Genomic DNA, 19667 nt, shown 5'->3' on the forward strand with positions numbered 1-19667 from the left:
GAGGGGAAGGTGGAGAGCAGCTCTTGCTGCTGCACCACTGAATATGGAAGGATAATCATTCTTTTGTATAAGTCTGTTGTCTGTAAGTATTGTTCCATAACCTTATTTAGTTTCCACAAGTTTAGTTACCTCTAAAATCAACTGCTGGCAAGCAGGACAGATTTTAAGTGTTCCAAGTTCCCTTAAGCAGATCTGAGCTGATTTAAATGGATCTTATCTCCATCTTAGTTTTATAGGAAGTTCCCTTTGAATGCGTGCAGCCAAGAAATACATTTTACTCAATTTAAAGGACCAATCACAAAACTAGAGCAAATGCTTGAGAAGTCACGAGTATTTGAAGCTTCCTAACAAGCTTTCTTTCAGTGGGCTCTCAGCTACATTTTTATAGGCATACTGATGCAACCGAGTACCCAGTTATGAAAGCATAAGAATCACAAACTAGTAAGGATAAAGAGGATTTAGTAGAATCTCAATTACTAAAAGCAACCTGAATTGATAAAACTGATTTTTTCTTCTGAATATTTTGAGTACCAGAGAGGTAGCAGGGCTCTGATGTTTGCTTGTGCTTTAGTAAAGACAAAAAAAAGATACAGATGCATGTGTTTCAAGATCCCTAAGAACTTATTGATAGTAGAAAGGGTGCTTCCCTTTAAAAGCCTCTGGGAGCATTGGAATAGTCACCTGATAAGCTTGGCTTTAAGTCTGTCACAAAACCACTATGTATATATATATTTTTTTTTAAGGTATGCAATGATCACACAAATCCATTATTTTACAGAAAACTCTTTTCAGGAACAGCAAAATGGAGTGATAATTGGCTCAAATTTAAGTTAATGGCTGGGAGGAAGTAAAAATAATTTTCAAAATTTATTCTAAATGATTGATTCCTGCCCCTCCACCCCCCTTTTAGTACGAGATCTCATATGCTTATTCCTTCATCCTTTACATGTGATAATATAAACATTCTATCAACTCTCTTCAACTTCTACTTCACAGGAAATACATAAATGGAGAGAAGTAACAATCCAAATGTGAACGCACCAACACTAAGAACTGATGGGAGCATTGCCACTGACTCACAAATCTGCATCCACACCATTACTCCCCTTGAATAACAATTTACTACACAGGTAGCTACCAGAAAACTAATAGAACTAATTATGTAGTAATGACTCATTAGCAAGTGAAGAAAAGAAGAAAATCTACCCCTAGTTAACTTGTTTTCATTTAAGGTGCACTCTGATATGATAGCCAAACTAAATAACTTGACACTTAAGTGTCTGTAAAGCTCCCTGCTAAAAAAATTCCAGTTGTTCAAAAATAACAAACAGTATTACTGAACAGTATTTTCCGTACAAGAAGAATTTTAAGCATGTATATGTCCAGCCTTCTAAAAATATTAAGCTAACACACTAATACAACAACTTTATGAAACTAACAATATGCATATTTCCCTGGATTTGTCAGTATGCAATCCAATTATGATCACAAACTTATGATCACAATTCCAAATGGTAGCAATATTTCCTGGGCATGCATTACAGACAGTATGCACAGAAAAAAACCATATTTAAGTCTTTATTGCACCTCATAGTTTCTGAGAAAACATTCTAGCTTAAATGAATAATCATTTCTTACCAACAGAAGTCAATGAATTTGTTGGATTCCTAGTGGTACGGTTAGAATGTCTCCTATGAGGACTACGAGGCCTAGAGAGAAAAATGAACAAACAAAAATTATAGGAGTATGCCACCAAACAAGTTCTGCTTCTCTATAAAAATTGAACATTAAAAAGACAGCAGTTTTCTTTGATTAAAAAAAATTTTTTAAAAAAGTTTTTATTGCAAATCCTGTCATCTCCAAATAACTGGAAATGGAGGAAGATTGCAGAAAGAAGGAAAAATACAGAAATTGCTCTCACAGAGGAGTTCAGACATTTGCTGATAATCTCAAATACTGTGAACTTTGATTTCTTAGAAAAACTACATTTCTTTAGTCTGTTATCATGACTTAAAACTCATGTAAATACAGTATGATGCAAATAATATTTTTTTTTTTAATTAGTCTTGGTAAATTGTTAGTGCTTTTACAATTGAGATAGTTTCTTAGGTTCCCATATAGTAATACAGGAACTTTCTAGATTGAAAACCAAGTGAGAGTCTCAAATAACTGCAGAAAACTAAATGCTGATCCAGCAAGTAATGCTGCTTTTGAAGGGCTGAATAATAATTCTGAGTCTTAAAAAATCTTGAAGTTTGGAGAAGTACTTTAAAAATGCAAGTCAATTATAGTATAGATTTATGATCAATACTTTCTGATTAATTTTTTCCCATATTTTAAGTCTAACGGCAAGTCAATAAATTAAAAATCCCTGGTCAAGAAGTATGTTTATCAGAAGACTGAAAATAGCCTTAATTAAATTCAAAATTGAATTGAAGTTTCCAACTTCAAACAGAATTATTATTTCATTCAACAGCTTGCTTTCACATATGCTTAGCCTCAAGGTGCTATTCTTGCCCTGTTTACCTGAATTGGATCAAACATCTGCTTCAAATCTGTCTAGTATTCAAGCTAGACACTTAAGTTCTGCCAATTGTCTAGCTTAGAGACATTATCTGCTTCAATTTTCAATTAATACTTATTTTATTTCACAAGTTTCCAGGTGCAACAGAGGTTTCTTTTGCAGCTTCACTGAAACAGTAAGGACCACTGAATAGATGCAAGGGAGGAAGGGAAAGAAGAGAGCTGGAAAAGAAGCCTACACTTGCTGCATCTTTTTTTTTGACAGAAAATCAAGTCCAGAAACTCAATTTCCAATGCTTTTAACTCTGAACTTTAAAAGAACTGAGCATATCTTATTTGGCTTCAGAAGAAAATTTTTAAAGATGTTGGATAATAATATAATGATATTCTAGTATCTCAGAATATTATTCTATGAAACAAAGTTTGCCAGCAATGCCAGACCACCACCAATTTTTGTAAGAAAAGAAACCATATACAATAACAGTTGCTTGACCAGCATCACCTTAAGCTATATAAAACATAGATAATATGCATGCAACTAGGAGGGAGATTTATTCTGAAAGATATATGTAATATGCTGAACCTGTCAAAAGAAGGTAAGAAGCATTCTCAGCAGTTCATAAAATTATAAAATGCTAAGCGTAAAGCTATTAGTAACAGCAAAAGCTATTAGTAAAAATTGCAAAGTATTTTTATGATCATAAGCCTTCCTTGGAAATTTTCTGCCCTCACAAATAAGCTTTATTATACAAAATGTCATACATTGCAAGTCCACCTTTTGCCAGAAACCTTCCTTCTTCATTAAAACACAATAATTTAAGGGTCATGTAAACTGATTGGTTTTAAGAACAACATAGTTTGTTGCTGCATTTTCCTTTCAACAGACAAAACAATTACAACAGATCACAAATATTATTGCTACAATGTCTACTTTTCAGCATGACACTAAGAATATTGTAATAAGATGGTAATATAGGTAGTTCTTTAATTCAAGAAGGGAATAGACAACACAGGCTTTGTACATAAAACACACTCATTTGCTAGAGTCAACAGTGATGGCTGAGCATACCTTCAGGAACTTACATCTTTAGTATTTAAAAACAGTAATTTTTTTAAAGTCTTACAAGGATTAGTTTCTTAGCTCTACATCAGTCTACAAAGTTCTTATTGGTTCAGTGGAAATATTAATATGATTAAAGGTAGCACTACTGGTGTCCGTATATAATTAGTAGACCAGAGTTAGGTATTTAGGTAATGAACTGGAAAATTTCATTTGGGGGGAATACTTCAGGAAACACAAAAATGCTCACTTTTACTTTTTTTGGTCTCAGCTCCTTATTGACTGGGTCTAAGTAAAGGTTAAAACTTGGACAGAAGGACAGCCTTGCACTTTGCCATGCACAGAACATGAGGAATCCAACTGTCAGTCATCCTTGAAGCAGGTGTATGAATGTAGTGCAGACACACACACACACCCCACTATGTGTCTACAAAAGGATTTGACCAAGCAATTTTTTCCTCACCAGGTCATATTTTATTTGCTAGCAAAAGGATGGACTTCAAAAGTTACAGCTTTATTAGTCCAAACTATGCAAAACTTAAATTTACATTTTTGGTTTAGTTTCAAATTACACTATTCTGAAAGAAAAGGAAGTTCATATAAATTTAAAGTATACTGAGTCAGGTTGGGAGGCTCAGTATTATATGAAACTCTTCTCTTTTAGTATCAGTTATATTCCTGCCCCCAGCTTCCCTGCATCCAAAAGATCATCATCAAAATGCAAAGACTATAGGATCAAATTCCAAATAGAGTTATAGCAATAATATTTTAATACAATATACATTTTAAAGCAGTATATTAGAAACACAGCTCCTGGAATTACTGTACAATTTATTCATAGATTGGTAATGTATTATATAGTACCTGTTAACTAGATTTTTATCAATTTCTACATCTGGCGTAACAGCATTCTCTGGAAGAACAATAGAAGGTGTACTGCATGTTGTCCCTTCAACAGTAGTGTCCTGAATGATTTGTGACAAATATAAAAATGGAGTTAAACAGAAATTCAAAACACTGAATATTGACACTCTATGTGGAAAATAATGTGTATTGCTCAATTTAGCTTAAAGAGAAAATGACTGAACTATGCGTGAATCAGCTCTTACTTGAGAAAACAAATTTGAACTAGAGGTCTATACTTAAATTGGTAAAAAGACACAATGGAGACCTGGAACATCTGTTTCTTTACAAATTTTTAATACACACAAGCTATAATCAATAAGCATGGAACTAATGAGAAAGCTTTGAAGTGGCAGATAAACTGATTTTTCACACCATTCCAGCAAACTATTCCTTTACTGAAGTACATGTACAACACTTAGTGAATTTATGAGCTGAATGCAAGAGTGAAAAGCAAGTATAAGTAACAGAGCTAAACTAGGCACACAAAACCTCCAAATGGTACTACTGTGCAACAAAAGCTTGAATAAATGCAGTGTTAAGTGTACACATGCTTTCCAAAAAATGGAGAAAATAGTTATAAAGTAATCTTTTAAGTGTTCTACTTTAATTAGAATTAATTTAAGTGTTCTACATTAATTAGAAAAAAAAATTAAAAAAATATAACCACAATATTTAATAAAATACAATATAACTTTTAGATGACGAAAGATACTGGCACTGAATATCAATCTGTGCTTGCCTTCTTAAAAAATATGAGAACTTGTCCCGAGAACTTAATCCCACACTGTCTACCACAGTGATGCCAATCAGCTCAAGAGAAGGAATCTGGTTCCTGCAAGATACCTCAGATGGAGATGTATCAAATTAGAATAAAGAACTGTGGATTTCTCATATGTACTCAAAAAATGATTACTTCTGTCCCGTGTACTACATTCAGATTCACAACAAAAATAAATAAATCAATCAACCCCTGTACTGTTGAAACACTATATAAACAATTTGGTGTTCACAGTCAGTCAATAAGTTGAAAAAAGTGATGCAGAAAATCACGCAGAGTGGGGAAAGTGTAGGCATCTGTTAGAAGTTGCAGTTTTTATTTTCGAGTACAATAATGAGATAAATAGAACATATCACAGCATTGTGAGTATTTATAGCTAGAGGGAAAGCTTCCCAAAAGTGGCAGGGGGCTGCCATCCATCAACTTGTAAAATTTAAATAATAATTTGTAAATTCTCAAATCTTAATCGCTTCTGCTAGGCACTGGTATGTACAAGTATTTTACTTTATTCAGTTATTTGGAATCTAAACTACATCCCAAAGTTTCATAAGAAATTTTTACTTCAGTTGTCATCGGACTAGAGAACAGAAAAACAGAACAGAACAATTTTCAGTTGGAAGAGACCTACAATGATCATCTATCCCAACCACCTGACCAATTCAGGGCTGACCAAAAGCTAAAGCATGCTATTAAGGGCATTGTTCAAATGTCTCTTGAACATTGACAGGCTTGGGGCATTGCAATTTTAATTCCAAATTTTAATTCTAAAAGGGCATTTTGCTATCCATGCCTCAGAGCCAATTATGCTCAACTGTTATAAACATAATTTTGCTTTTAATGAAATAACATTTGCTGTCAATTTTGCTTAGTTCTTTTAAGAATGTTTATCTACTAGAGGTTGACAGGAGTGTAATGAATTCAGAATAACATTTATTTTAGTAATATTCATTAAATAGGCAGGTAATAAAAAGCTGTTGTAAAAGCGCTAATTTAGGTATTTGCACAATGAAGCATGTAATAGCTCACAGTTTAACAAGTCAACATTTTAGAACAGAGAAAACTAAATTATTTCAATATTTGAAACAAAAGCCATCAATGAATGATTGTTTCAGTCATCTACTATCATTTTGATGTTAGTGTAGTCATAAAGTTTGTTACAATAAACAAGTAGCCAAGAGTATATATTGAAATGGAATTACATACATCCAAAAAGCTAGCAGTTACATGACTGGTAATATCTATCAGATACAACAGGACTTCTTTCAACATTGCTCCCAGTGCTGCATTTTACTCTTGTTGAAATAATTCATTTTCTGATCAATTCAAACAACTCTAGAAGCATTTTGAAAATGGTACAGTATTAAAGTATATAGCATAACCCTTCTTCCTTCTCAAAGGCAATAAAATATGCTTTGGTTTGGACATCTGATCTAGGATTCTTGATTCTATTGTAAATAGCAGGGTTTTTTTAACTAAAATAAACAAATTCCATTGAGCTCTACACTTCCATACTTATAATTCTCATATGATATTCCTTGGCAGTTCCTTGTCAGTCACAGGAGAGCAGGATAGGAAACATGCCAAGAAAAAAATACGAAGATTTAAGCTTAAGAAAAATATCTTTGTAATATTGGAAATGTTGAACATAAAATTATGACCTATTACATGATGCAAAGGCCCAACTGACATCATATGATAATGCTTTGAAAGCAATTTTTAGTAGTATTCTTGAAAATGTTAAAATCTATTTTGTTGAACAGTCAGTGACAAACATTCAGGTGACTGCCCTGCCCTGCTTGTAGGGCAAAGCAGCTGAGTACACATGCACATTGTTTATACTAATCTCATGACTGCCAAAGAGCAGGCAAAGCTTTTGAATGACGTAACATCAGCCTTCAAGTCACCCAAGTCCATTTTAGGACGCTAAAACCAGCTCATTAAAAAGAAAGAAAAAAAGGAAAAGAAAACTAAAAAGGCTGTAGCCAAGGCTAGTTCAGGTCAGATAGAATTCATTAATCATGGTCAGCAGCTACCGCAGTTCAACAGAGGGGAAAACTTATGCTTCCTATTCATAGAATCATAGAATGGTTTGGGGTGGAAGGGACCTCAAGGATCATCTAGTTCCAACCCCCCTGCCATGGGCAGGGACACCTCCCACCAGACCAGGTTGCTCAAAGCCCCATCCAGCCTGGCCTTGAACACTTCCAGGGATGGGGCATCCACAACTTCTCTGGGCAACCTGTTCCAGTGTCTCACCACCCTCATAGTAAAAAATTTCTTCCTGAGATCTAATCTGAATCTTTTTTCTTCCAATTTAAAACCGTTTCCCCTTGTCCTATCATTAAGCTTCATTACCTATTGTGGTGCATCTGTATGGCAGTGAGGTAGGAAGAGCTAGAACATGAAGCTCTTTGCAGGGCCAGCTGGCTTGAATCAAAAGAAATCTTTATACTCTGAAGAGTCCTCAGGCTGCTATATGCTCATCTCGGAAGAGAAACTCTAACAGGAAGCTTAATCTGCCTCACAGTTGTACATCAAAGAGGATACACAAGTTTTCCATCTCCTCCCATTGTCTGCCTGTAACTGCCCTCTCTGTGTTAGCTTCCAGCCAAGCCTGCTCTCCAGCTATTCCCATCAACTACCTCAGCTCCTAGTACCAGGGTCTGCCTGCTACCAGGTCTCTGCTTCCTTGCTCTCCCAAGCCCTCCTCCTATAAAAATTTAGGGTAAAACTGACCCCACCTCTATGGCTCAGGTGGGATTTGATCCCCATGCTCTACAAGGATGATCGTGTGCCATCATCTAGTCGTGCAGGGAGGCTTGTGCAGGGCTGAGAGGACAGTACACGCAGTTTGATTCATAACAGAAGCTCCAGGAAGCTCAGCAATGCTCAGGGCAGATAGGATATGCAGAGATTCTGGCTGTTAAGCTCTACCAAGCCCTCACTAAGCATACAGAAAAAGTGTTTTAAGAAGTTTTGTAATCCAGCCAAATTTGGATAGATTTGCACAGTAATGGGGAGTGAAGGGGGGGGAAATAAATCTCTCTTCTAAAAGAGCTACCCTGCCAGGACAGTCAGATGATAAAGCTTTACTTTCTACCACCTGAAATCTTTAAAGTACTGGAAAAAAAATAATCCTCTGCCACCTGGCCATGTTCTTAGAAATTAATTAAGGGTCTGGACTGAATTTCAGAATAAATTTGGCCTGAAACAGATACTTATGTGAAAGACCTTAAAAGTTATGCATCTCAGAGAGCAATCTTTTGAGTGAGATGGGGTTTTAAAGTAAGCTTCATTTTGGAAGTTTAAGTCAAGCGCTGAGTTTAGAGATTAGACATGTAATGTCTATGAAAGTAATGAAATTAAATTGCAACTGCACCTAGTTGAAACAGCCAAGACATAGGACATGTCCTTTGCAACAAACAAAACAGATAACATGCAGTGATTTGATAAAAGTGCAGTACAAATTTAAATAGGAATAATAAAAAAAGAAATGCAGAAGCTTAAATAATGGAACAACTGGTGTACAAGAAATATGAACATCTGACAGACTTTTCCTCAGCAGTCAGAAGAGTCAGAAAAATACTGTTTGGGGTACAAAGAGAGGAGAAAGCTGGAAACAGAAATGGGGATTTTTGATTTAAAAAGAGGGAATGATGGCAGCTCACAACCAACCCTGAAAGCGTAGGGAGATTTACAGACCACTATAAATCATAACATAACTGGTAACAATGTCATTTTCTTTGTTTGAGATATGCATTGCACATACAGAAATTGCATTTTTAATACTAAAAGTCTGAAATAAGTTTTTAAGGGTATCAGTAAAACGCATATTATAATGTCATATTATTCTATGATGTCATTATCTTTGTTTTTTTGTTTGTTTGGTATGCATTGCACATACAGAAATTACATTTTTAATACTAAAAGTCTGAAATGTTTTTAAGGGTATCAGTAAACGCATATTATAATGTCATATTATTCTATATTAAATAAATCAAATTAAAATATGGGAATGACTAAAAATGACATTTGACTGAAGTTCTATGAATCATGGTGGGAGAAATAATCTGTATACAACACATCTAAAATGTTCAATACTTACTGTAGCAAGACGGCACATAAACTAAGAGTTCCATTACTTGCTCTTAATTCAGATAACATTTCAAACAAAGGACTAAAATTCTTTGAATTAGGCCAACACACCTGTGCTAATGGGAATTTCACATCTGTGTCCCTCAGGAACACTGAGCTAATAAATGCGTTGATGAATATTTTAGAGGTAGTCAGAATGGTGAATATGGGCTGCTGTAAGAAATACTGAAATGGAAAACCATATTTGTTTTCTCAAAATAAATTTGAGAACTATAACCCAGGTCTTCCTATCACGTAAAAGATACTTGAATTGAGCTTGAAACTACATGTGATGTAAGATTCATTTTCTTTTTCTCAGAACTGTGTGTGCATTTGTACATGGAGGGAAAAGGTGGGGAAGCACCTTCTGAAACTGAATTTTGTGAATGTGTGTGCATTTGTACATGGAGGGAAAGGTGGGGAAGCACCTTCTGAAACTGAATGAGGAAGCTGTTTGACAACAGACTGTACTTTAGATAAGATGAGATTCCAGGCTCAGAAAGCCTTGTTCAATGGCAGAAAACAAGTCCACCAGTTGCTAGTTCCTTCTGATGCCCTTCTTTGCTTTCAAGTCTGGATCGCATAACAGTAAGTTATTTTACTTATTACATAGTCATGCTGTAAAACTTGGACTGCAGCAAGACCCAAAAGCAATAACAGTTATGAACAAGATAAAATTCTCACAACACTGGCTAGTTGCAAGCCGTAACTTAAGTGGGCTCATGAGCAGTGTGTTGGTTAAAATCCTTCCACTGTTACTTTGTGCCTAAAAATAACACTTTACCTAAAAAGAAGACTTTTGCACAGTTAACTGATTCATGAACTACCACGTTATCATAGTTCATTTAAGACCTACCTCTAAAACGGTGTGTATAATGGACTAAAATATTAATTTTAATTTATTTTTTTTAGATTAGGTAGTTGTAATTCTTTATTTCTCCCATTTGAAAAGCACGTTTAGGACTTTCATTGATGTCTGCTAGCAAGTATGCAGCTAGTCCTTTGTATTAAAATACTATTAACATGGGTGAGTGAGAAAAAAAATCTTCTTGACCTCATACATGTTCTCAGCTATTAGTCTGATGAACTTGCATCCATCTGGGGTGTTTATCTTAAACCAGGAAACTAACACTCAGCACAGTGTGCAATTTGGATGGAATGCATGACAAACCAGTGTAAGGCTCACTGCTGACAGCATTTTCCAGCAACGTTAAAGTAGCGGATGTTTTCACCCTCGCTGTAGAATACAGTGTCCTCAAATCCAGTGACAGTGATGCATTTTTAACTGAGGATGTGCCAGATTATAAATCCTCTCTTTCTTTAAACCAGTTTGCATAAAACAGGATAACTTGTGATTTTGTCATCACAGCAAGGTTCTTTACTTCAGCTAAGCTAACAATTTAAAAAATGCACACTTTATTTGAACATAAAATTACTTTCTATCAGTGGTATAAAGTATTCAAAAGGGAGAGGTATCACCTGTTACTGACTTTTTAAATTTATCTGCAAATAAAACCTGGAAAAACATGTAGATGCCAGAAATTTGAGTAGCAAAATGAAAAATATGTCTGGGGAGCACCCAACTGCTCTCTGTATAGTTCCAGTATATGTTCAGCTACTACTGTGGTAAATTAAGCACTGAGAAAGTCTACAAACCAAAAAACAGATTTCCATCTTGCACACACATATGAATTGCATAGCATCTTCTGTATCTCTAAAGGCAACACTAGATGTTTCAAGACTACTATGAAGTACATGCCTAAGCTATTTTCTCAAATGTTAAAGTTTTCTGTAATAACATCACAAAGGACATTTTTGGACAGCTTTGATATAAATGGCTCAGAACAGACAGACACATAAGCCTCCAGATCAAACTGATAAACAAGTGCTTGAGCAACTTCACTTCTTATTCCTGAGTCTATAAAATATTTGAGGAATTCTAAGAATATCAACTGAAAGATCATTCATAACTTCATCAATTCATCAAAAACCACTAATACATAACAACGACTAGATGTTATTTTATAAATTCCTGAATATACTCCAACAGGTTTCAGCCTCAGGTTTCCAACAAGCGTCAGAAAACACTTTTTGTAGGAGTGCTTACTTTGGCTGGAGAAGAACTGTTGTGTTGTGCCTCCTTTGCTTGTCCCTTGTCTTCAGGTAAGGTTGGCATGGCGGACAGTGGGAAGCACGTGGAACTGCAACGTGGACTGACAGGACCATGCACTGCTGAGAAAATCTGCTTCAAGTCAGCCTGAAGGCATAAGAGCTGGGAGGCCTTGTGATCTGCAGGCTGTGGTGGATGCCAAAAGCACAAGTCAAATCAATTTAAAGCTTTATGCTTCAACACAGATCACTTTACAATAACAAACAGTATTAGGGTTTAAAATTAAAAATGCCATCTTGTGTTTTATTAACTAAAGCTTTTAAGATCAAGGATAACTTAGAAAATGCATTCAAAACGGACAACCCTCTATTCTTATTGCTCATTCCACCTCTTCCCTCCATTTTACACATTTTTTTTGTTACTATGACGGTTTTGGCTGTGACCAAACTACCCTCTAAAATTCTCTCAGAAGGATATCCATAATATGCCTTTCAGTAACTAATAAAGTTCTCGTGCTACAGAGTGTGATCTCAGATCTTAAAGAAAGGAGTGAAACTGGAAACCCAGACGGTGGCACTATTCCTTTGAGCACGAGCAAGGCCTAGGTGAATTGTGCAAGGACTCAGCCTCCATCTGCACAAGACCATACTGTGCAAGACAATTCTGCAGCAAAACAGCAGTAATGCTCAAATGGAAAAAAATAAATATTAAAACATCACTGCCTATTAGCTGAAGAAATAAGCAAAACAGCACTAATGCCCAAATGGAAAAAAAAAATATAAAACATCACTGCCTATTAGCTGAAGAAATTCTTGGTATTAGTATCAATGGGAGCTATTGCCTTTTATAGGGTATTATTAGGGTTAAAGCCTGTACAGTAGTCTGAAAAGGAGAAATGTTAAGTACTAATCCTTATAGCTACAGTGTGTGTATTACAGGACTTGCTGTGACACCTACCGGGCAGTTAAGGAACAGTGCTCAGAAAGAAATCATTCGACTCCTTGGTGGTGCCTGCAGACAACAGACAATGCAGTTATCAGAGACAATCTGGCACACAGTTTCTGTCTGGACCAGTAAGTGCTAACAATATTCCCTTTAGAGTTAATTCACAGCTGTGTATCGACTGGAGCTATACACTCAAACTGTAATATTAAATAACTTCAATAGCATGCCAAGGAATAAATACATGCAACAAGCATAGGTTCATCCTCCAAAACATGTTATCTTCTCCCAATTCAAACCTGAATTACTAATCTCATCTCCATTATTTTACTTTTCTGGAAATCAAAATAGATGGAACAAAGAGGTTGAGATGGGGAAATGGTTTGACATTCAAGGGAATTAGCAGCGTTGTAAGATTAGCCTTCTACAGTTTTCCTTTCTATTTCAGGGAAGGGCAGAGAAATGTATTCAGAAACACATTGGTATATTGAGGCTGACAATTAAAATTGTCAAAACACTTGTGTTGATTTAAAAAAGAAAGAAAGAAAAAAAAAGAGACAAAACTATTCACTGGAGATACGGAGGTAGCCTCAGTAGTGACAATTCCTCACCTCAGCTTGCACAGAAAAAAATCTGTGTTGTAAAACCTACAGAATATGTGAAAACTTTCGACTACAGAACCAGCTAAGACCCATGCTTTTATTAGGTTTATTTCACATTATATTAGAAACTTAATTTTCTCTTTTACTAGAAGATGAAAAGAAAGCCTCCTCACATTAAATTTAACGCAGAACTTCTAGATTGCAAGAATTACCTCTATACAAGTATTAATGTGTTCAAAAAAAATAATTATTTCATCAAAATTCTTTGATAAAGACTGTGGAAAAGATGAAGCATATATGACACCATTACGAAGACCAAGGTAAAGACTTTCTCTGAACAGTGAGCATGTTTTTTTCAGAAGAGTACATGCTGTAGGAACAGCACGTTTCAAGATTTTGCAGACATTTTGAAGCCATTACAGGTGAATTTCTAGGTCTAATGGAATAACTGAAAGCTCATTTTTGTATCATGATTTTACCCACCTCTGATTTCAAATAAGAGTAGAGAAAGCTATCTATGAATAAAAAGAAGATTCAAAACTGTTTATTAAGGCAAAATATATTTGAAGTCCCTAATATGATGGAAAGCAGACATTTATGATTACATACGTTTTTATAAACCCACAGAGATTAGGCAGATAGTAGTAGTATTAAATATCTCTGTGTTTTAACAGGTAAGTAGTTTTGTATCAAACAACAGTCACCAACTATTAACAACACATGAAGATGTGACAGAAGTGAGGGAACTAAAAAAACTGATATGGACTTGCTTTTCATCCCTGTAACAAAATCCTGGCATCCTATGCAATTTCTGCGTTTGCAAGAACTCAAATTAAAACCAAAACAAAAAAGAAAAGTTATAAATCTGCCTGTTTATCTAATCCCTCTTAGTGTTTGCCTTATGAGTTTATAATGGTTCCGATAGGCTCAACTCAACAGAATGCTGGGCCTGAAAAATCAGGAATGTTTCAAGTCATGGCCAAAGTGTATTTGCAGTCCAACATGGAGCTGTATAAGCTATTACACCAAAGTGGTTTATTACCAGTTTTAACTGAGTTCCTAGTACAGACAAAACTTTAAAAAGTAATGCAAGTCATATTGAAGCAAGAAAGAGCTATTAAGCACATCAAGTTTCAGTTCATTTTTCAGATTTAAAAAGCAAAAAAAAAAATATCATCTTAAAAACTTCAGAAGAAAAAAAAAAAAATCGACAGGCTTGTCTAAGAATAGAAAGGGACAAATCCCGAGCTGTGTTGTCTTAGAGATACAGCACAGAAAGTACAGCCAAGGGAGAATGGAGGGTAGAAAGATGAATTTACGCCACCTTAAAAAGCCCCAGATTTGGAGTGAACTGAGCTCAGTCCATCTCTGACACTATTAGAACCTCACTCTGTCTTCCTTACACAGCTATCTTGCGAACAGGAAAAAGCTCCAAGTCTTTGTGGTGCTGATCAGTAGGAAAATTTCTTCTTCTGACTTTCCATTTTTTCCTAATACATCTCCATAAACCCCAGTACTGAGGACTGAATTGAAGCAGCAAAAGCTTGCATATAATTATTAATATTCTGAGGCTTCTCAAAACAAAAGCAGTCTTTGCACACCTTGACTGCATAGCAGTAGCCATCTAAGGTGCCAAAGGAAGGGCTACTACTTTTTGGTATTTCAACAAAATGTATAGTTCAATCCATAAGCTATATGATTTGGAACTCCTGAATAATTACTTTTTCAATCTAAAAGCTTATTTTTAACCTGTGCAGTGCTCTTAAAATCAGATCCTTTAAAGACTTCATGATGCTTAACCAGTACAAACATCACATCTTGTAATTGCAAATGAACGTAACCAATGGAATCACCTTCTTGTTCCATGCTGCGCAAGGAAATCTGCCATTTTCTGTATCAATTACTGCTTTCTGATACTAGTAGCAAAGGCAAAGGTTTAGAAATTATGGAACCTGAAGATACTAGTGAAGATACTAGTTCTTTTTCCATCACTGCTGAAGTGACCTTTAAATGTTCTTTTTCCATCACTGCTGAAGTGACCTTATACCTATTTGATTGGGCAATGAAAATAGCCCCAGTAAATGTCAGTGAGTCAAAACATATAGAAAAAGGGGGCTTCATGAGAACACTAACAAGAATTAGAAGAGCTTCTCTGCAACTCACAAATGTAGGAAGAAAAGAAATGTCCTTAGAAAATTTATTTCCCTGGAAGTCACATTTTTTTCTTCTTCAGTAGAGCATTAGGGAAGAATACAGCCCTGGAACCTACAGAAATTTGCACCTTTATCTACTGAAGCATCTTACAGCCTTATTGAGCCCTGAGCCAAAGTGCAGAAAGCATGACTATTCTAGTTCAAAGCCTGGCTCATGTGCCAACTGACCAGCCTTTGGAATCATGCTGCCATTAGCTTTGCCAGCTTTATCTCCTTTCCACAACCATAAACATGTTTCAGTCAAAGAAGGCAATGATACGTTAACAATACATGCAATATAGTGAGATACCAACTGAAAAAACTGTAGTGTCCCTGAAGGTACTGAAAGGATAGAATAATAAAAAATACATCTGCACTTTAAAAGCAGTCAAGATGCATAAGCACATGATGCATAAGCACATCCTAGTCACCAACTAAAAAATACATCTACACTTTAAAAGCAGTCAAGATGCATAAGCACATGATGCATAAGCACATCCTAGTCACCAAGACAATGTCAAGATTCTGTTATTTCTTTTGTAAAGCATTGGTCAAACTCTGTCTGGCCTACCTCTATCCTATAAAGGATGTAATAAGGTTACCGTAGTGTTTTATCAGAGTAAATGACACCCTGCCCTCTATCCCCCCACCCCAAATTCCAGTCTTTTAGAAACTGCAGGAGCTTCAAAATTATCTTTTAAAAATTAAATATTTGCAGAGATTAACTCACATGTCACAAGAAGAGTGGATGTGGGCGAAGATCTACAATCTTAGTCTGCACGAGTGTTTTACACCTACAAAATGAGTTTTAAAAAAACAAGCAAACAACAAGTTACTATCCTATTCACCAGATTCTGCTTACTCCCACATTAAGATGAGACAATGTAAAGAAAGAGAGTAAGAAAAAGAAAGAAAGAAGAGAGGAGGGAGTGTTTTTTAACGTTTCAGTTTGTTATTGTAAACTTACTGCTTAAAATAGTTAGGAAAAAAATGATCCCCTGAGCTCAAATTTGTAGTCAGATATAGATCAGTGAATGCAGAGAACTTTCTTTAACCACTGTGCAGGCTTAGAGTACAATCTCCAGGAAATGGTGATCTGGGAGCTCTATTCCATAAAAGGGAAAAGTATTTAGAGGCCCTTGGCTTTCAGTGTGTTCTCTCTGCAACTCATTTTACCATAGTAGAGAAAGCTAAGTATAATCACTTAACTTACCCTCTCTGAGTCACGGCTGAGCACCGTGTTAGCAAAGGCTTAGATAAAGGTGCTTTACTCCATCTCCACTGATAGCTTGGCAGTTGACCTCAAATGCTCTGTCACGTCACAACAAGGATATATAAAAAAAAGCAGAAATAAACAGTTAAGAAAGCATTTTATTAATATTTCTTGACCTCATACTGCCTAAGGTCAAGTCAAGCAACTCTCATTTGTCAACAATGGGGGTTGCATAGTCATGAACACAGCTGGACTGCACAATTCTGAGCTGCTTTTTGCAACTCTTTTCTTTTTTGTCTTGCAAAGTGGTTATAAAATGTTACCATATTAGAAAGATATCTTTTTGCATGGCTTTTGTATAGCTTTAAAAGCATATGGAATTAATGTAGCATTTTGAATTAGTTTTTGCAGCTTTGAAGTATGTAAAAAAACCCCTAAATTTATCAGCATGAACAAAACAGGGTGTTTTTCTTATATTTGTACCAAGTCTTCAAACACAAAGCATGTTACAGTATTTAAGATACACAAACAAAGTTTGTTGGCATACATTAGCTATCTAAAAAAAATTAAAAAACCAACACCACAACAAAACAAACCAAACAAAACCTATAAAACCAGATCCAGAATATGTTAATAGAAAGCCTTTAATATTTTGCACTAGGACTTCAAAATTTTTGTATAATAGAAACATTCACTGGAAAAGAAAAAACCCAAAACCACAACTAAAGTTGACTCATGACATTCTGACATCCTTAACCTATGTGACATGAGATACTACATGGAAATTGGAAGACACTTTATTTTCTGCAACACAGAAAAAAATTGACTGTTTCCTACCGCATCTCATTTTTATGACAAGAAAGTGGCTTCTCATATTAAATACTGAAGTTTGTAAAATATTGGGATACTGCATCAGTCAGTTTACCAAAACACATAGTCATAGCATTAGGACTAATATAAGGCTTCTCTGTGATAACAGTAACGATCTGAATTCTACCCACACTAATATCCATACATCTGGACAAGGCAAAAATCTGGAAGACAAAGCGGTGTTTCTGTTTATAAGACACAGACCAATACTGCTGGGGCATGCAAAGTGTACACAACTACTACTTGAATTCGAATCATCTGTTTTCATTCTGAGTAGTATTGAGATTAATTCCTGAGTGACTGAAATAACACCTCTTGACAATCAGAACACCTCCAAGTTGCATGTACACAACTACTACTTGAATTCGAATCATCTGTTTTCATTCTGAGTAGTATTGAGATTAATTCCTGAGCATTAGGATTAATTGCCGAGTGACTCTTGACAATCAGAACACCTCCAAGTTGCAACCTCAGTGATAAGTGATAAATGTGAATAATTCTGTCACAAAAATATTTTAAAGGAAGAAACTAACAATCTGAATAATTCTGTCACAAAAATATTTTAAAGGAAGAAACTAACAAAAGCATAAGAAGAATACAGCAAACGTCCACCAGCTGCTAAAAAACTTCTGTTTCAAACTCAGTAGGTACAGCTTCCTCAGGACTACAAGCTACCCATATAGGACTGGGCTTTACAGAGCAGCATGACAGGAAAGAATCGTCTTTTCTGCTTCCTGTTTTCCGTATAGCTCAGGAACACATAAAACTTGATGGTTTTCAATAATCTGCTTGAATGAGAGAAAGGAAAGGTTAGGTCAAGCAGAAAGTAAAATGTTCTTTTGATACATATCCGTCCTGTTCTGATTGGGAGCACTCAGGAGAATATCTCTAGTAATGGCTGGTTATGACACTCCGCTGAGACTGAAAAGCAAAAATGTTTGGGGGAGAGAGGTTGTGCTGGTCCATTATCAACTAGAACAATTCCTGCAACAAGGCATTTGGTTTGATTATGTATCTAAAATTTTATATCAGAGTTTAAAGAAATCTAATAATTAACTCCCACAGAGTTTAATGGATAATGTTTTCTGGGCATTATGTAGTTAACTGAAATAGGATCCATTCTGGTCCCAGCTTTAGGCTTTTCCCTGATAGATTAAGAGAAAAATCAATTTGACCCGATTTCACTCACAGACAATTATTTTAACATAATTAAATGGAAATGTAAGACTTACTAAAAGATCACAACTGTATCTGAACACAGCATTTTTTCCTGTGAAATGCTATCAGCCAGCTTCATTTGTTTTAGCAACAGTCATAATTTTTGTTTGTTAGCAGTCAGTGTTTAGGTTTACTTCTCTTGCAGCAAAGCAGTCAGAGGAGTGGCTTACAATGCTTATATTTCTTCAAGGATTCTAGGCTGAATTCTGTTCTGCAGATGATCAGCAAACTGAAGAATGCACACATTTTAGAAATAGTAAGGACCAGTATTTCAGTAACCTTTTAGACTACTAGACCCAGAATTAAAAAAAAAAATAAAATTAAAAGATAGGCTTTTCTTTTGAGGTACTTAGAAATAGTAAGGACCATTATTTCAGTAACATTTTAGACTACTAGACCCAGAATTAAAAAAAAAAATAAAATTAAAAGATAGGCTTTTCTTTTGAGGTAAGTGTATTTTAGGCACTCTGAAAAGTTCCTGATTCCACTTTTTTTAGGGGCAATCAATTAGGAGTTGACATTGCACGAATCAAAATTTTTTAAATTACTGTTTTGGGTTCAAAGACTTTGTTTTCAGTTATCGTTTTTATTTAGCACTAAAAAGAATTTAAGGAAATGGGGTTATAAGTAGCCTTACCTCCCTGTGAAAGTAAATGGGTTTCAGAATTCTATACTGGTTAAAAAAGTTCACAAAAATATGTTCTGATTCATTTGTAGTGTAGACTATGAAGCGGTATGATGACTCTTTCAAAACATAATAGTGAAAGCCACCTATATATTTCCCTGAGCTTACTAACGGTTTATGCTCAAATACATATTTAGAGAAAGCTCTCCAACAACGAACCAGTTAGAAACGTAAAACTTTAACTATGGTAGATCTTTTATCTTCCAAAGCCACATAACAAACCTTTGCTACACATGAAGAATAAAGTGCACAAGCACGAAAGATGCCAGACTAGGTCATTAAATAGTCATAACTGCCAGAAGTTTTTAGATATGCCTCCTGCATTTGAAATTTCAACTAATCACTCCTAAACAAATTTGCTTTTAGCATTTCAGCAATTCTTTCCCTTATTTTGTGTAAAAAATAACCTACACCCCCCCCCCCCCCCCACCCCT

The 19667-nt window shown here is 35.4% G+C and overlaps 1 protein-coding gene across 14 annotated transcripts in view; it reads right to left on the minus strand.

Moving 5' to 3' along the window:
• The window catches only part of MRVI1 (murine retrovirus integration site 1 homolog), a 122148-nt gene that overhangs the window by 30636 nt on the left and 71845 nt on the right, over positions 1-19667 (minus strand). For 12 of the 14 annotated variants that reach the window (XM_014966722.1, XM_014966715.1, XM_014966743.1 and 9 more), the window contains 6 exons: positions 16461-16558; positions 15978-16041; positions 12469-12522; positions 11509-11697; positions 4448-4548; positions 1639-1709 (listed from right to left, as the gene is read on the minus strand). In XM_014966722.1, the coding sequence (XP_014822208.1) occupies positions 1639-1709; positions 4448-4548; positions 11509-11577 (241 nt within the window). In that variant the 5' untranslated portion in view covers positions 11578-11697; positions 12469-12522; positions 15978-16041; positions 16461-16558. Of the gene's footprint in view, positions 1-1638; positions 1710-4447; positions 4549-11508; positions 11698-12468; positions 12523-15977; positions 16042-16460; positions 16559-17910; positions 18030-19667 lie in introns of those variants that run through there. The other 2 variants (XM_014966738.1, XM_014966782.1) reach the window with 2 other exon arrangements.

Source organism: Calidris pugnax, unplaced genomic scaffold (assembly GCF_001431845.1).
Source record: "Calidris pugnax isolate Ruff unplaced genomic scaffold, ASM143184v1 scaffold26, whole genome shotgun sequence".
NCBI classification, from domain to species: domain Eukaryota; kingdom Metazoa; phylum Chordata; class Aves; order Charadriiformes; family Scolopacidae; genus Calidris; species Calidris pugnax.